Source organism: Anas platyrhynchos, chromosome 4 (genome assembly GCF_047663525.1).
Source record: "Anas platyrhynchos isolate ZD024472 breed Pekin duck chromosome 4, IASCAAS_PekinDuck_T2T, whole genome shotgun sequence".
Lineage (NCBI taxonomy): Eukaryota > Metazoa > Chordata > Aves > Anseriformes > Anatidae > Anas > Anas platyrhynchos.
This window is the reverse complement of record NC_092590.1, coordinates 53,145,252-53,163,992: the sequence shown is the minus strand read 5'-3', so window position 1 is coordinate 53,163,992 and position 18,741 is coordinate 53,145,252. Positions and strand designations below refer to the sequence as shown.

The window sequence follows — 18,741 nt, the reverse complement described above, 5'->3', positions numbered from 1 at the left end:
GAGAGGCTTGATTGCACCAAAACTTTGACATTGGATATGGGAGGAGCAGAATTCAGGCTGCTCAAGGAACTATTTAGTGAGGTCTTCTGGTAATCTGCTTCTGAAGGTATTTTTGAAGGACCTTTTTGAAAACTTAATCAATGCTGATCACTTTTAAAGAGTCATCACTTAAAAGCGCAGGAGCAGATAATTCCAAAGTTTCAGAAGTCAAGAAAGCAGGGCGGAAAGCTGCCTTGGCTGAGCAGGGATCTTCTTTTAGAATTTACTTAGAAAAGGAAATGTATGCACAGCAGAAACAAGGCCAGGCAACAGGAGGACTACAGAGATGCAGTTCACCATTGTATAGAGATGCTGAAAACCACTGGCTGTTTGTCATGATTACCATCTTAGGCAATACTGCTATTACCATTGAGGGAATGGCTCAACTAGAGCTGAAGCTGGCCAGTACTGTAAGGGACAACAAAAAGGGCTTTTTAAGTATGTTAACAGCAAGAAGAGGACCAGAGTTATCATTGGTCTATTACTTGGTGAGGTCAGTCACTTCACAAACAGGGATGTAGACAAAGCAGTGACAAAGTACCGTTCGTTCCAAGGTTTGGATTAACCCAGGCCTCTACATTTAAACCTTTCCAAATTGCATATAAAAAATTGTGAACTGTTTTTACTTTTCCCAAAGAAAGTAACATCAGGGTATACTACTCTTGTAGTAGTTTAAGGAAAATTATAACCATCTTAGACAATAGTGCTATCTTAAATACTTTAGAAAAGTGTAAAGCTTTTATTTACCACAATTCTGTTCATCACTGAGATCTCCACAGTCATCATATCCATCACATACAAAGGTGTAATTGAGGCATTTTCCTGTGTTACAACGAAATACATCATCACTGCAGTCTGCAAAACAATTTTTTTTGTAAAATGTTAACATGACATTGGGCTGGTTTCTTTTAAAATATAAACACTGGAATTTACTGACTTAAACAACATTAGCTAGAGAAACCATACAATTTATAGGTCTGAAATAATATTCAGTGTGTACCAGCTTATTAGAATCAAACACAGAAGAAAAAGAAAAAGAAAAATCAAAAGCAATTTTTAGACATTTTTTTTCTATCAATTGTTTTCTGTCTATATGTTCCATACTAAGAGGTGGTTGAAATCCCTGTACCATAAAAAGTATGTTTGATTTCTCTTGCTCTCCTTTTGTCTTCCACACACTAATAAATGCAAGTCAGTCATCTGGGAGAAATTTCTCGAGACCATAAAGACAGCACTCAAAATTTATTCAAGCTGTGGAAGGAAAAAAAATAATGAAAGATATACTAAGGAACTGGAACATTTCATTCTGGTTACAGATTACTACTTGGTAAAAAAGCAAGGAGTTATATGAGTTGTGAGAAAACAGAATGTCATTGCAATCTTGCTGACCAAGATGTTCATTAGAAGATTTCAAGGCACAGATGATTTGATCCCAGGTTATGTCTATGGTAGGAACACAGAATGTCTTTTCCTGTAATAGATGTGTTGGAAAGACTAAGAAATTAAGAATGAGAACATGTTGTAAGGTGGGAGGAAGTGAGGGGCTCCATTGTTTCTAGAATGAAAAATATACCCAAAATCTCATCATGACCATATATTCAAGGATAAAATACTGTTCAACTGTTTAGGAAATCAAGTTATGAAGAAAGACATTCATTTGCATTGACATCTTATATGTCATCATCATATGGCTTGTGCATAAAAGTGACACGAATTATTTAAGATCTTATTTTTTTAAGTAAAGCTTTTCCTAGTCAAGTAAGAGACCTTGTTTGCTCATGTTATCATCCACATCCAGACATAGTACTGTGAATCAAAGACTATTGAGTCAGCCAGAATAATCCATTTTCATATAAATAACATTAATTTCTCTGATCTGAGTGATTATGTTTTACAGCTGCCTTTCATAATTGAAATATATTTTTCCATACATGTAAAAAATATGGTAAACAGTTCTAACTTCCTAACACTGGCTGAAGAAAAAGTGCCCTGGTTACAGTACAGACCAAAATATTTAATTATACGTACAAAGTTAATAAGGAAGGTTATGAATGTCATGGGGGTAAATTACTGGGATAGTCCTGAGCACCTGAGGTGGGTATTAGGTGGAGCTGAAGCTTCTCACAGCAAAATCAAGATCCCCAGACCCTGCTTTTGAGCCTGCCATTGATCTTACAGTGGTTTCAAAAGATTAACTATTCCTGACACAGTTTTGAACTTGGAAGATGGCCTGATGCCTTCTTATCAAGGTATTCTTAGCATTGCCAACCCTAAGCAGGTTTAGCCTTTCTGACCATGGCTGAAGCCTGCAATAACGCTCTGAAAAATATTTTCTGAGAATACGTAAAACATGTAAATAATATCAGGTTCAGAAAAAACACGGGACCTACTTTGTAGTTAGGAAACTGGAGAGGGGAGGGAAGGAGAGGGGAGGGGAGCGGAGATGGTGCCTGGTCCCATGAGTAATAACTTTTTATTATAAGTACACAGTTGGGAAATGACTGACCTGGTTTCACTGCCCTCCTAAAGGCTTTTCCTTCATCTCTAGCTTTTCAAGGGAGAATCCCAAGCTATATAACAACTGGGTGGACAATCCCTTCTTCGTGTTAAAGCTACACCACTGCAGCCAAGGAAGTTCTTTGTGTCCTTTCTTACTGGGACACCTAGGTATTTCACAAAAGCTCTTTCCTGGACTGCACACAGAAATTGCTCAGAGAACAGGGACTGGAACCCAGGTTTGTCCCCTCAGCTGAGCTGCTCAAACACTAAGCAATAGAATCAAGTTACCACTTGTTTAGCTCTTGGCTTGAGACTCCTGCGTTCATGACTCCACAGTGATCCAGCTTTGAAAGAAATATGTGCTTCTAAGTATATTACACACTGACAGGTGCAGCACTCTCCCAGAAGGTATGCAGTGGGGTTTCTAACCCTCCACATGAATGTAGGCCAAGTCTTCCCTCTCTTAAGTGAGTGCTCTAACTGCTGTGTTTCTCAAGGCTTTTACAGACTCAGCTCTAGAACATGAACACATGCATCACTTCAAGTCCTTCTGCCACAGAAGCATTTATACTTTCTACTAGTTTCACATCTCTTAGAAAGTCCAAACATAATTTATAGGACAATGCTTCAGGGGATGAAGCACAATACTATGGCTAGGCCATGAGTTTTGCAGTCAATCGTTAGTTTAGCTTTAAAAGAATAAAAGGCATGAAACAGTAAATACCAAAAAAACCAAACTAAATTAAAATATGTATGTTCTAGTTTCATGTGAGAATAATAGCCATTTGAGAGTAAAACTCTAAACATTATTTGTCTTGAATATGAAACAGCATGAAATACTCTGGCATCCTTTATCCTTATTGATCAGTTCACAACTCTGACAGTTTCTATCCTTCTATTCCTCCTCCTGCAAATGAAAAAAAGCTGTTTTTACTATGATGTTTCCTCTCATTAAATTCACTGTTTAATTTCCATTCATACCCCCATTCATGTTTACATTCATACCTCTGTAGCTGCAGCAGTGACACGTAAAACACAGAATCACAGAGTCATGGAATGTCTTGGGTTGGAAGAGACCTTAAAGACCACCCAGTTCCAACCCTCTGCCATGGGCAAGGACACCTTCCACTAGACCAGGCTGCCCAAAGCCCCATCCAGCCTGGCGTTGAACACTACCGGGGACGGGGCATCCACAGCTCCTCTGGGCAACCTGTGCCAGTGCCTCACCACCCTCATAGTAAGATCATCTAGTCCAATCCCCTTGATGGAGCAGCAATACATAGATCAGGTCACACAGCAGCGCATGAGTGTTCTCTCATTGTGAGTGAGAACTCTCAATGAGTTCTTCTCCCAGTCGGCCCTCATGTCTGGGATTGCCCAAACCCAGGTGCAGCATCTGTACTTCACCTTGTTGAACTTCTTTAGGTTCACATGGACCCAATTTCAAGCCTGTCCAGGTCCCTTTGGATGGCATCCCTTCCTTTGTTGTATCAACTGCAACACCCACGTTGGTGTCATCTGCAAACTTGCTAAGGGCGTGCTCAATCCTATTGTCTGTGTCATTGATAAAGACATTGAATAGCACTGGTTCCAAGACAGACCCCTGAGGGACACCATTCATCACCAGCCTCCGCTTAGACCACAGTTCCATTGACCACAATTCTCTGGGTGCAGCCATCCAGCCAATTCCTTATCCACCAAATAGTCCACCCTTTAAATCCATCTCTTTCCAATTTAGAGATCAGGATGTCATGTGGGACCGTCTCAAAGACCTTATAGAAGTTCAGATAGGTGTTGTTAGTCAGTCTTCCCTTGTCGACTGATGCAGTCACATGATAGAAGGCCACAAGACTGGTCAGGTGTGATTTGCCCTTGGTGAAGCCATGCTGGCTGTCCCAGATCATTTCCTTGTCTTGCATGTGCCTTAATGGCAACTCTCAGGCCCACACAAGGTGAAGAAAAAGAATACAGGTTTCCTTTCAAGGAAATAAGATTCACTTTGAATAAGTGAATATGAATCATAGAATGTCTTGGGTTGGAAGGGACCTTAAAGATCATCTAGTTTCAGAAAACCTAACAGTCTTAACATACATTTTCATTAAGGTATTGGCAATAATATATAGACAGCTACTTACTTCCATCAGAAAAAGAGCACCTTGTGTTTTTAGCAGGCTCAACTTAAACTTTGTTCATGATGGGACAAGCCAAGATAAAACACAAATTTCTATTCCATACTCCACTAAACCCAAGAATATTTTGAAGTCGAGCCAATCTTTTGCATTCAGCAACCCTTAGATCTCTGTTCACACATACCCAGTTTTCAGCATTTCACTACTGCATCATATAACCTCCTGAGGGATGGAGAGATGTAAGAGAGACTGTTGCATTTGCTATATTATGTGTCAGACTTACTCATTAAGATCTTTCTGAGAGTTCCAGGTTTCAGCACTGATAATTTATGTATTTGTAGATCAGTGTTACAGTTTCTTTCCTGTTCACATTCCTACGTGATAGTTGGCTGACCTGAATTCTGATTCCTCAGTTGGTACCATCCGTTGCACAAGGTCACAGAATAAATGGCATAAACAGCATGTTGAAAGCCTAAGTATCAGATCTGGGATACAGCTGTGTAAAAAGGTGACATTTCTAAGTCATAATAAATGACATTGTACTTTCAAAATGAGGGACTGATTGTGCTAAAGCCTAACTATTGCTTGCATAATACTTATGACCCACCACAGAAGAGAAAAATGCACACCAAGAGCCAGGAGTAGAAAAGTAATCAATTCATTGAATCCAGCAAGAACTATTGATGTAAAAAAGATGTAAACTAGAGGTTTGTACATTTCATAACATATATAATTTTCAACATTAAGACTAAGGAGACACAACTGTTAGATTCACCTCACACAACCTTGTAGACATCTACATAATTTAGTTTCTAAAGCATACAGTCCAAAATATCTGCTTCAAATCAGATGAATCATACATCAGAAGACTCTCCCAGCTGATTCTCTGCAGAGCCACTTTAGACATTTAGCTCAAAAGAAGTCAACTGCACAGGGACAGATGACTCCGTCACTGAAGCACGTATTTTCATAACTAGAAACCAGAGACATCTCTTCAGATTGGTGCATCTAAAAGAAATGTAAGAAGTCCTTACATTTTTGGGGGATTGCAAATTAGGGAAGCTTCAACAGGAAACTGCATGTTCCAGGGGGAACATCCACTTGCTTTTCTAACCAATTTTTTTGTGGAAATTATGATTCAAACATGACTGAGCAGTACCTTTAAGACCAAAGGTATTGAGGTGAATGGGCTTCATCTCTTGTCATGTGGTCCCTCCATAGAATGAACATAGAATGATCAAGGCACTAAAACCAAATATCAATGCACCCATCAGGTGCATTGGAATTAGCCCTAAAGTAGCCAACAAGAAGGCTGCTGTGCTATTACTTCAGCTATCTTTTCTTTAACAAAATTGTGGGAGGAAAGAGATGAGTAACAGAAATATTAAGATCAGCATGAATTAACCATAAAATTAAATGTGTGTATGCGTGACAACATCAAAAGAAAGAGCAGAACAAGTGTTAAAGGAATGCTGTTTGTTAATTGCTACAGAGCAGTGTAAATGCAATCTCATTTAAATGATCTGACAGCAAAAAGATAAAGAACAGCTTGACCTAAAGATCAAGACCAACCCTGGAGACACATGGGAAGAAAGAAAAAAAAAAAAAAAGTGAGTTTCAGGAATGTTTTTGAAAAAGTTTTCCAAAAAATGCTCGCTCCCTAGGATTGTAAAATGCTTATCTGAAGATTAACTTTTCTTTGCCAAAGAAGAAACCAAAATGACACTAAGATGATAAAAAAGCAAGTGTTTTTCATCTTCCCTATCAAACACAAGAGACCTTAACCAGACCACCTGTATACACACTGAGAAAATTAAATCAATGAGAATGACTGCAAATGAATGACATATGTTTTGTTTTGTTTATGATAAATACTGCCTTTCGTAACAATAAGATCTCCTCACTAAGTTTTTCCACATTAATTTCCTTCAGAAATAATGATTAATTTAAATGGTTTGATTTTCAAACAAGGCATAAAGGTAAAACATTTATGATAGAGAAAGAAACCTTCCAAGGGCAAAAGAGGACAGAGCAGAACTGACTGAGCAAAAGAGCTCCAGAGTTGACTGGACTCGAGCTTGTATAAAAGACCCAACCTGAAGGCCACAGCAAGCAAAGGCAGTTTTCTTTGTAAATCCTTTTCATTTCTATTCTGCTTTATCATGTTTATTATCAGTTCTTTATCAGTTTTCTGTTTTAAATAATTATTATTCTTTACCTTCTAATAAAACTTGACCATTTGATTTTAAAAGCCTCTTAATCTCATTTGTGAAGTAACTGTAAAAAACTCTCCTTACAGTTCTAATTGACTCAGGATCTCCTAACAATCATGTAAATTGTGAGGAGTCTCATGTATTCTCTTCACGAGAGTAGTAGAAATACTTGTATTTCTGGGTAATTTCTGCTCCGTATCAGTCGTCTGCTGCAAAAGTTTGTTTGCTAAAGAGTCCAAATATTCTTCTCCATCTGTATTCCCAGTCCTTGTTGGTTACTTTATGTGGACAAAACAGCTCCTCAGCAATTAATGGAGCAGAAATAAGCCTAGAACTGAGCCATTTGCTTATACCCAGGAATATTTTGCATATACCCCCTCAATACATTTACTCTAAACCAAACCTGCTGATAGTCTCTTATACTCCTTTTCCTCCATCCCCCAGGGTTAACAAACATTTTAATGTTATTCAAATTTTCATTCAAGCAAATTCATGAAACGTTTTCATGAAAAGCATGAAAATTTATCTAACATGAAAAGTTAATTAGTGCCAAGGACTACGAAAAAGATATACCTAACAGTTTTCAGTTCATTAAAAGTGTTCTTTTTGGCATGTCACTGACCCATTTTTAAAAAGTTGCCCCAAAATATTTCCATGTAGCTCCTTTCAGAAATCTCAGCAGTTCTTAACTGCTAATGAAATCTGTTTCCAAGCATAAATTTTGATAGATTGAAATACAATCTGCAGTAAGAGTGAGCAAAGTTAAACAGTGGCAACTGAGAAAGTCCAAATGTCAATATATGCAAATACTGTGCAAAGCTCTTATCCTGTTCCAATAGCCTACTTTAGCTTTTGGGCTTCCCTGAATGGATTCGGTGCTTTCAGAGAGCACTGCAGGATGTAAGAAACTTACTGCAATGGATCTCATCACTCCAGTCATCACAGTCATTGTAGCCATTACACTGCAATTTCCCTGGGATGCAGATCCCACTGGCACACAAAAAACTCTCCTCTCCTCCACATAGTGCTGGAAAAGAGGAAAGAAAGAATATATATTAAACTTTAGATATATGTTAAAAAATAAGCAAAAATGAAAGATATTTAGAAGACTGAGTCTTCATTGATACACTTAAGCAACAAACCTCAAATTAATCAAATTCAAGCAAGTTCAAGCTGGCATTTTCATCTAACTTTTGTTATTTAAAAAAACATGTATCTAGACTGAGCTAATCAGTAGGATTCAATCTATCTTTGTCTCTAAAAAGCACCTCCTCAGATTAACTCTTTTAATACTGATCTTAGGATAGGATTAAACAAACTCTTTCCATTAAATAGATGCATGGGATGAAATATCCAACTACAGTTACAACAAATAGATCTTCCCAGCCTAGTCATTGAGGCACAAAGTTACTAAGTAAAGTCTTAACAATGTCATAGCACAGATGCTTTCTATAGGGAAGGATTCTTCAAATATCCTTATAACTCCCAGAATGCTAGAAGACCATCATCAGTGTTTGTCCTGGTTTCAGTTAGGACAGAGTTAATTTTCTTCCTAGTAGCTGGTAGAATGCTATGTTTTGGCTTAGGATGAGAAGAGTGCTGATAACACGCTGATGTTTTAATTGTTGCAGAGCAGTGCTTACACCAAGTCAAGGACGTTTCAGCTTCTCACTCTGTCCTGCCAACGGGCAGGCTGGGGGTGCAGCAAGAGCTGGGAGCGGACAGACCCAGGACAGGTGACCCAAACTAGCCAAAGGGGTATTCCATACCATCTGACATCATGCAATATACAATATACAGGGATGGCTAGCCAGGGGAGGAGGGCCAGACTGCTCGGGGTTAGGCTGGGCATTGGTCAGCGTGTGGTGCGCAATTGCATTGTGCATCACTTGTTTTGTACACATTATTAGTAGTAGTACTATTATCATCAGTGTTGTTATTATTATTATTGTTTTTAGTATTTTCCTGTCTTAAAAAACTGTCTTTATCTCAACTCATGGGCTTCACTTTCCCATTGCTCTTCCCCATCCCAGAGAGGGAGAGGGAAGGGTGGGCAAATGGCGGTGTGGTGTTTAGCTGCCGGCCGGGTTAAACCACTACAGTGTTATTCAATATATGGGGAATTGAGATACTTAGAGAGATGAAAAAGAACCACCACAGAGCTTAGCATATCCAACAGATATGCAGAGCCTTTGCAGAGCCACAGTGTTCAGAGAGAGGAAACTCATAACAGCTTCAGAATCAAGTCCTTCAAGGTACTTAAAATATATAGACACAGATTACCAATAATTTGTCTATACCCAATCCCTTGTAACAGAAACCCAAATCCAAAGCCTTTCCTTTAAAAAACATTGTCTGAGAAAATTATTATTAAGCACACAGGTAAAGAAAGATATTAATTGAAAATTATATGATGATGCAAAATAAAGATGTTAAGTAAAAAAATATATATATATGTATATATATATATTCAGTATGGAATCTGTTTTCAAAAGCAACAGTTAGCAATAAGACTACTCAACAAAGCTAAGTAAAATAGACAGTTTTACGTTCAGTAAAAAATCAGCAGAAAAAAAAAAAGAAAAGAGAGACAACTTCAGTTTAAGCATACATATCTGAAATGAGAAATAGCTTATGTATCCATGTGTAAAAACTCCAAGTTCAAACAGGAAAATCACAGGAAAGTTCAAAATTCTACTCAGAAGTTCCACTGTAATTCATGTTAAGTACAACAAAAATCTGTGATTGTAGCTTTCAGACTTTACCACAAAACAAAGCACAAGTATGAAAAACCAGCAGTTTCAGCAGCAGCAGTTATAGAATCTCTTCCTCTGTTAACATCATTTTGCACCTAATCAAAACATAGCTCCATATTTCCTATTTTAAAAAATACATATTTGCATTTTTCCCTGGATTGCAGTTCTTATTTCTTCTCATTATACTCTCTGAATCTGAAGCGTAACAGAGTCTAGAAAATATATTTTTAATCTACAACTCAAAAGAAAAAAAAAAAAAATTGAGCGTTTTCAGTATAATTTTGTGTTCCTACAAAAATGCCTGCCTACAAGTATATTCATGCAGAATACACATTGAAATTATTAAAATTAAATTAAGTAAAAATAATTGAATTTCCAAGTACATAATTTTTAGTAGCATAAGCTTTTACGACCTCAGTTTAGCAATGCAGTTAATAATGAAAGATAAAGCACAAAGGTAACACACTGCATATATTACAGATGAAGGCATTAATAAATCAGTGACATTCATGATGTTTGTGTCAACACTTTACTTGGTGCTGCACTCACTGGAATTCCTGCTGTAGGTGTCGTACAGAAAAATGATTAACCACAATAATGTGTTCATTAAGCACATTCATAGGCAAACAAAAACTAAGCTCAAGTGAAAGGTCAGTCCCCAAGCTCACACAGTGCTAACATCTTATTTTAACTCCTCTTCCTGGAGCCAATATTTCATTTACAAAATGAAAGGTTTTTTTAATCTCTCCCAACAACACAGGCTGTTGTGAAATAACTTAGAGCATACCTTTAATCTCATTTTATGTATCTTCAGAAGATGCAAATATAAAAATGAAACAAAATGAAAAGCAAAATTATGCTGATGAAATCTGGGAATGTTTCACAAAGTATGCAGATACAATTTAAGGGTATAAAAGATAAAAGCTAGAAAGAGATGAAAAACACAAAGTAGTAAATATTGACTGTCCATGATGACTTCAATTTTATCTGCTTGATTTAGGTTTTAAGCCATACCATTTCATAGAATTTAAAGAATTCATTCTCTTGTGATGTTCCTTTTGATTTTAGTAAGTGTATTTGCCTCTCTGGGAACTGCTTGCCCAGAGAGGCAGTGGAGTCCCCCTCCTTGGAGATATTCAAAAGCCACCTGGACGTGGACCTGGGCAACCTGCTGTGGGAGGCCCTGCTTGAGCTGGTTGGAACAGATGGCCTCCAGAGGCCCCTTCCAACCTCAACCATTCTGTGGTTCTGTACCAAAAAAATATTTTTTTTTTCCTTAAATTCTCAAGCGTATGGCTTTTATTTAAAGATCTTATAGTGCTTTAGATTGAAGAATAGCAGGTGTTATGCCATTTTCTTTTATTCCAATGTGAAAAGTTGTAAGGTTGGAGAAAACTCATTAACTTTGGTACTATGAAGCTTATGCTGCAGGAGACTTATGAACTTATTTTCACACAAATGAATTGATATTCAAGATTTCCCGTAGGGACTGAGATGTATTTCCACTTTGGAAAACAAAGCTCTCAGAGGAACATCACTGAGTGCAAGAAAGCCACAAGAAAAACCTGAAAGATAAATCTCATTGGAAATAATAAAATTGTTGAGATAGAAAAAATCCATTTAAAATTGTCATCAATAAATGACCCATTTTAGAAAACAGATAGTCATGAAAAGACTATTACACCTGTTAAATCTGCCCTTGAGATTAAAGAAGGAGCCTTTTTGCCATGCAAAAAATAAAATAATTTCTGCTCACGATCAGCCTTTCTGTATAGCAATGTGATATTCTTCACACTTTGCTGAACCATGAATTCCATAGTGGATGCTGTGATGTACCACTGAGCACTTGACATTCAGAATATGGTCTTCAAAAATGATGAAATAGTTCCAGCTTGCGCTGACTGCGTGCCATTAATTATCCAGATTTCCAATTTTATTTGCAGTTCTAGTTTAACTGTCCTTTCTATTGCATTATGGCAATAGATACACATCTACACACACACACAGAGCACTTTCATTTTTATTCCTGACTTTTGGCTGCAGAGGATTTTTTTTTTCTCAACATATTTGTCTGCTTTTCTAAGACTGAAATATTATTTTATCATCCCCAAGAAATGGGGCAATCTTTTGTCAACACACACACCCTTGTACAAAAATGTGTTTGCAATAGAAACATGTATGAATACTTTCAAAATCTTTTCTTTTACATTCCCAGGTGCACTCTCCACCTGGGCAGCATATGATCTTGATTTTGCTATAAAAATATTATTTTCTAGCTGCGTAATGGAGCCATGCAGTGGAAGCTACATATGCAAGTTATTTTACAGAAAGTTTCTAATTTTGCAGAAATGTGTCCAAAGTACATAAGAGACTTACAAACAATTTCTTTCTACTTGTTTGTGCTATTTAACGTTTATGTCTCTTAATCAGATGCAAGATGGTCAAAACCTCTCATTACTCACTGAGGTGTTACAGACTCACCTCTTTTCTTCTAATTTCAGAAGGGTGTTACAAACTGAAAAATACATTACACTTAACAGCAACATAGTATTACATAGCGTCCACATTTTTATTTTACAGGGGGAAAAAGAGGCACTGACAAATTAAGGTCAAAATTATAAGAAATAATGAATAATAATTTCCATTGTCCAATCTGAGATATTTTCAGTACATTTTTTTTTTCTGTAAAGACTCTCATATTGCATTCAGTTGTAACTTCAAGAACATACTTCAGTTGCAAATGAACACCAGATATACACATTGCCTTACATATTGAGCTTTCCAGTCTCTACAATTAGTAAGCACTACAGTGAGGCCTTCCTCAGCATGAACTCTAATTCTCTGTAGACCAGCATTTATTTCATAGACAATGATGTCAGATAAAAATAGAAGATTAAATAATCAAAATACTGTAATTCATCATACAAGAAAGTTATAGGTTGGAAAGGCAACTTTAACTGACTTGGAAATCTTATATTCTTCTAAATTGGGTTTTTATGCAATTTTCTGCATGTTCAAAAAAGAATATAATATAGATCAAAAGGAACTATTAGAGGAACCATCTTGATTTGCTTATTGATCTCTGCCACCAGTGCAGATCTTCATTTGTAGTAAGGTAGCAACAATAACAGGGCTCTATGTTGCATGTGAATGTGCCAGTATGGCTTGGGAGAACAAAGGTAAAAACCAGCAAGGATATTTATCCAACTGTTTTTCTTAGACATCAGAAGAACAAAGAGTCTGGAACCCACTTTCACTTCTATTTTTTTTCTCACATTCTTATAAACCATTCTGACTCTTTCTTCCTAATCCCTCCCTACTTCTATCTGCTTCTATTCATTCTGATTTCCATCACAATCTACTCCATTTCTTTAGAAGCATCTTAGCACGCTTTTTAATGTGAACATCTTCTTTTTCTTATGTGAACATAAGAAAATTCATCTCACCTATTGGAGTCTCCTAACTGACCATGACTGAATATAATTGGTCCAGTCAGGGCAGAGCTCAGGTCAAGGAGAGCACACACACTGTGAACTGTAGCTCCAATGAAATTAATTTATGTTTTCTATTAAGCTTGTCCAAGAAGACATTTCCAGAAGGTTAACAACTTGAACATATCTCCAAATATCAGATTTTAATGGAAATTATAAAAGCCTTGTCTTGTGTACCAAAACAAACACTTCTCCTGAAGAAGACACGATGTTTGATGAAAGGGACACAAAGAAAATGGAAGCAATCTTTACTGACAGAGAAACAATTTGCAGGTGCTTATTTCAGACCTTTGCCAGAGAGGTTTACAGTCTGGAAAAGTTTCTTAAAATACCTGACTAAACACCACTAATGGAAAAAAAAAAAAAAAAAAGTGCTTTATTTTACCTCCAGCTACTATAGTATCAAAAATGTCTCCAAGGTGCCAAGATCATTTATGTGCTCTACTTCTCAGCCAGATTATTGGAATGCCTTCTAGAGGATTATGCAGGCACATCCCTGGATAACTAACTGCAGATAGCACAAACTGAAACAAATACATTATCTGGTTGCATTTCAAGGCATAGTAAAAGCTAAAGCATTGTATATCTGTGAAAATGTCCATGAAAAGTGCTATTTTTTTTTTCAAAGTGAAGAAGAGACACCATTCACTGTCTAATGCTATGAAGAATGCTATCAAATAAAATAGCCTTAAAAAAATCAGTTAGTAGTACTTTTCATATAACTCAGAAATACATTGTAACACCTTACTACAGGATATTTATTTAGTGGATACTAAAATGAATGTAGATTCATGAAACATAGGGACAAAACAATAGAAGAAAAAATTATGGTGGGTCAAAAATTTCAGGAATTTCCTTGAATTTCAAATAGATGGCAAATGCAGGAGGATTTTGAACAAGTATTGCCCCAGAGTCTTTCCCTGTTCTGTTTCTCTGTTGGCATATAATTTTAAAGCAGCTTTTGGAAACAGTATTATGAGCTAGATGGACTTCTGTTCTGATTCAAATACAGTCATTCGCACAGTTACAATAACACAGTAGGACCCAGAAGAATCCATATATTCTCTTGCCTGCAGTTTTTCATCACCTGCTCTCTGTATTCTATGTCTGCACAGTGTCTGCATCTTGTCACTGTCAGCTATAGAAAGTTTTGATACTAGGATCACGATCACTGAGTTAGGAAAGTTGGCAGCTCCTTCCTCTTAAGAAACTGTTCATTTCTTTAATTCCCTATGATGCAAAACCCCATGGTAGGAGAACACAAGAGACCTTTCTCTTCCAATCAAGTGAAGTGGCCTAAAAAGGCCACATGAGAGACTCCATGCTGGAATTGAAGTAGGCAAGGAGTAGGAAAGCAGGCAGATGGTGCGGGAGGCACAATGGGAGAAAAAAATTAACTTGATGGACATAATAAAATAAAATGTTAAGTCAACAGATGTAAAGAATGAGTGCTTGGGAAAAAAGAATTCCTTCAACTGTAAATGTTTCCACACATGAAACACCATCACAGTTTTGAAAAAAAATACTTTGCCTCAAAAAAAGGTCCCTCTGTTGCTGGTCTTCCAGCTGGTCAGTGTCAGTGTTACAGATACACATATCACCTCTGTCATCTTTTCACTGCATTAAGTGAATGCAAGGGCACAGAAGAAAGATAACGTCTTCCTAATTATACAACACAGAAGTGATTTGAGAAAAAACTTTTATTGATTTTAAAAGTTTTAAAAGATTTTAAAAGTTTTAAAATCAATAAAAGTTTTTTCTCAAATCACTTCTGTGTTGTATAATTAGCCTCTCAATGTCTAAAATAAAATAAAATAAAATAAAATAGAATAAAAATAAAATAAAATAAAATAAAATAAAATAAAATAAAATAAAATAAAATAAAATAAAATAAAAAATTAAACTAAAATAAAATCTGGTTGTAACCAGAGATTGCCTTGTGTCTCTACTAGCTGAGTCTCTGTCCAAAGCTGTTTCTCAAGCAATTTCTCCAAATTCATATCAGGGTGAAGAGTCCTGAAAGATAAACAGCGCACAACAGGGAAATAAAAATTAAATAAAAAGTGTCAGAACAATTTTTATTGGTGTTTGATGCTTGGAACAAACAATGCAAAGCAAGATTTGCATTAGTTCAGCATATTTGGTCAAGAAAATTGGCAGCTTTCTTGCGCACATTATATTCATTTTCTTAAGTATTTTCTGTATTGTTTTCACTGTAGCAGTTTATGCAGGACAAAGTAATGTATGATGACAGCCACTAAAGAATGTTTGAACTGTTCATCTAAGTTACTGCAAAACACAAAGGTAAACCTAGGTAAAAGCAATGTTATAAACAAATTCTGCTGAAGTCTGTAGTTGTGCCATTAATAAATCTATTAACTATTTGTTTTTACAGCACCTTAAAATGGAATGCATAAGCAGTAAATTACTGTTGCTAATATTCTTAATGTGGTGCTCCAATTAAATGCTTCTTATCCAGATTAAAACAGGCTAAGAACTCCTGGGGTGTCATCTCTGAAGAGCTGAAAAAGCTCACACCAATTATTCATGCATTTAGGTTGCCATTGCACCGCATTTATCAACATGTACAATAATTAATTTCTATGTTTTTCCCAAGAAGGAAGAGTATCTGGGATATCAGCAATGGCTTTCCTGATCACTAAATATTGTAACTCTTCTAACCAGAAAAACTTAATTAAAAGACTGCATCCAACTGAAGAACTACTGCAATAACCAGTGTGTAAAAGTTAAAAAAAAAATTGTCTTAAAGAATATAAAGGTTATATCAGTTATTTATAATTGCATGTGTTACTTATAATTTCATAGCATTATTTTTTATCATTTACTTTCACATTTTTTTTATTATTATTTATTCTTTACTTTTTACAGATTTAAAGTTTAACTCCTAAGAAGAAGGGATATGCCTTTTTAGTATGTAGGGATGATTAGAATACCCAGAAATCACTACAGTATGTAAAATCACTTTCTCACATGGAACAAAATTTAAACAAAGAAACAAAAACAGCCAATGAAGACAAAAATATATATTTTAAAGAACTAACATAAAGTCAATGTCCCCATTAAATCTGAGTCAAGGCTAGGACCAATAGCATTCACTCCAATAAGAATGAAATAGTGATTCAGAGGGATTTGCAATAAGAGGTGCATGAAGAAAATGTGTTTTCATATATTTAACTTTCACTACTTTACAGATTCACAGAATCACTAAGGTTGGAAAAGACCTCCAAGATCATCTGGTCCAACCATCCCCCTACCACCAATGTCACACATTAAACCACCTCCCTAAGCACCATGTCCAACCTTTCCTTGAACACCCTCAAGGACGGTGACACCACCACCTCCCTGGGCAACCTGTCCCAATGCCTGACTGCTCTTTCTGAAAAGAAATTTCTCCTCATTTCCAACCTGAGCCTCCCCTGGCACAACTTGAGGCCGTTTCTGCTTGTCCTATCACTAGTTATCTGTGAGAAGACGCTGACCCCCAGCTCCCTGCACCTTCCTTTCAGGTAGTTGTAGAGAGCAATAAGGTCTCCCTTGAGCCTCCTCCTCTCCAGACTAAATAACCCCAGTTCCCTTGGCTGCTCCTCGTAAGACCTTCCAGGCCCTTCACCAGCTTCGTAGACCTTCTCTGGACATGCTCCAGGGTCTCGATGTCCTTGTGGTAAGTGGCCAAAAGCTGAATGCAGTACTCAAGTTGCAGCCTCACCAGAGCAGAGTACAGGGGGATGATCACCTCCCTGGTCCTGCTGCCTACACTACACCTGACACAAGCCTGGATGCTGTTGGCTTTCTTGGCCACCTGGGCACACTGCTGGCTCATGTTCAGAAATATTGCAACATCTATCTGTGGAGAGATAAAATCTCATAAGACAAAACTGTAACTTTGTTCTTGAAAAAAATGCTATGAAAAATATTTTCATAATTTGGCACAACCTTCAGCTATTTTAAAACATTTTTAATTGGAAATGAGCTCTTGGAATTTTTGTTATATACTTTTTCATATCTTTCAGAACTAACAGTATAAATAATACGCAACATAACAATGCAGTGAAATTTATATTCTGTATTTAAATTTTAATGCACTATGTCTTTTACATAGCTTAGATAGTATTACTTATTCCAGTTCTCATAGCTATGAAGAGCAGTTCATGCCTCTTGGGCATCACTTTTTAACAGAATAACCAAAACAGACTTTCTTAATGCCTCTTCAATGTAATGCAAAAGTGAACATTGTCTGACAGTTCTGTACTGTTTCTTAGAAAACTTCACTGTATAAAGAGCCAAAAGCCTCACTGCTGCTTTTGAAAGAATATTGGCATTTAGATTCATTAAAGCATAATGTCAGGGCGTTCCTAGAGCTCCATGTTAATATGTCTGCTCATTGTGTTCCTTCACTTCTCATTCAAGCTACTCTGTTTTTTTTCTACACAGTTTTAACAGCACCAGCTGTGTTGGCTGCTCAAAGCACATAAAATAACAGAAAAACACCATAACAGTTAAAAGCAGGAAAAACAGAGCTGGAATATTTCTGTGATTAGGGATATGCTTAGCAGCCCTCAGAAATGCTTCTGAGATTTTTTTGCCCCCAAGAACAGATTATTGGACCCGTGCAGAATGAATGCTTGATGATGCTTGCCCACTACACTGTGGAACTGTGAAACCAGTTCAACAGATCTTAAATCTCAAGAGCTGGATTCCTAGAATTTATGTCTCATAGTAGCTGATTGTCAGCTACTGGGTATTCTTTTGCCATTTGTGTGAAATGATATCAACATGATTGATGCAACTCTGTCTAGGGTATTGAACCTTTTTCTCTGTAATTCAATTCAAACACAGATGGTTTTACTATAAAGGTATTCAGCTCAAATTTCCCAATACATTCAGTACTTCTGTGGCCACATCAGGTATGTATTCTATAACAGTTTACTGCCTGGGAGAAACTACTTTTTTCAGTCAAACATGAATCACATTAGGAACATTCTTTTATATGAAAAATGTCAAAATATTCTCTATAGGTTATCATTCTATACGAAAGCTATTCATATCCAAGCATCATGCACATTAGTTCATGAATAAATTAAATAAAAATGCCTTTTATTTTATACCACAGGGTGCCAGAGCTGCCAATAACCAGCGTGGGTCTCCAGTATGCCAGATAGGGCATTGAATTGCACAACTGGCTCTAGATGTTTTCCGCTAGTGAGAAACAGCAAGCATCCGCTGTGTACTTTTCTGCAATTTATACAGTTTACTGTCACAGAGATATAAATTCTGACATAAAAACGATGGAAGAATAATCAGTCAGACACTAGTCTAGCATATTCTTTTCTAGCATTATGAAATACTAACTATATCATTTTAGTCTGAAACTTGAAAGTTTCAGAAGTCAGCAACCTCTTCCAGTTTGATCTAAAAGTTCAATTACCTAGATTTATTGAGGCTTTTGAAAAGTTCAGCCACCTATAATTTGCCCAAATATAACAGGCATACTTATATCATACCTTGTATTCAGTAGGTATACCAATATGCATGAAACCTGGGTTTCTAACATCCTGTTGTTTTTTCAGAATTATACCTCATTCTATGCTGAGAA

General features: G+C 36.6%; 1 protein-coding gene across 5 annotated transcripts in view; it reads right to left on the bottom strand.

Moving 5' to 3' along the window:
• The window catches only part of CORIN (corin, serine peptidase), a 130,336-nt gene that overhangs the window by 52,158 nt on the left and 59,437 nt on the right, over nucleotides 1–18,741 (bottom strand). For all 5 annotated transcript variants that reach the window (XM_072037646.1, XM_072037645.1, XM_072037644.1 and 2 more), the window contains 2 exons: nucleotides 7,794–7,907; nucleotides 787–894 (listed from right to left, as the gene is read on the bottom strand). In XM_072037646.1, coding sequence (XP_071893747.1) covers nucleotides 787–894; nucleotides 7,794–7,907 — 222 coding nt within the window. The remainder of the gene's footprint in view (nucleotides 1–786; nucleotides 895–7,793; nucleotides 7,908–18,741) is intronic.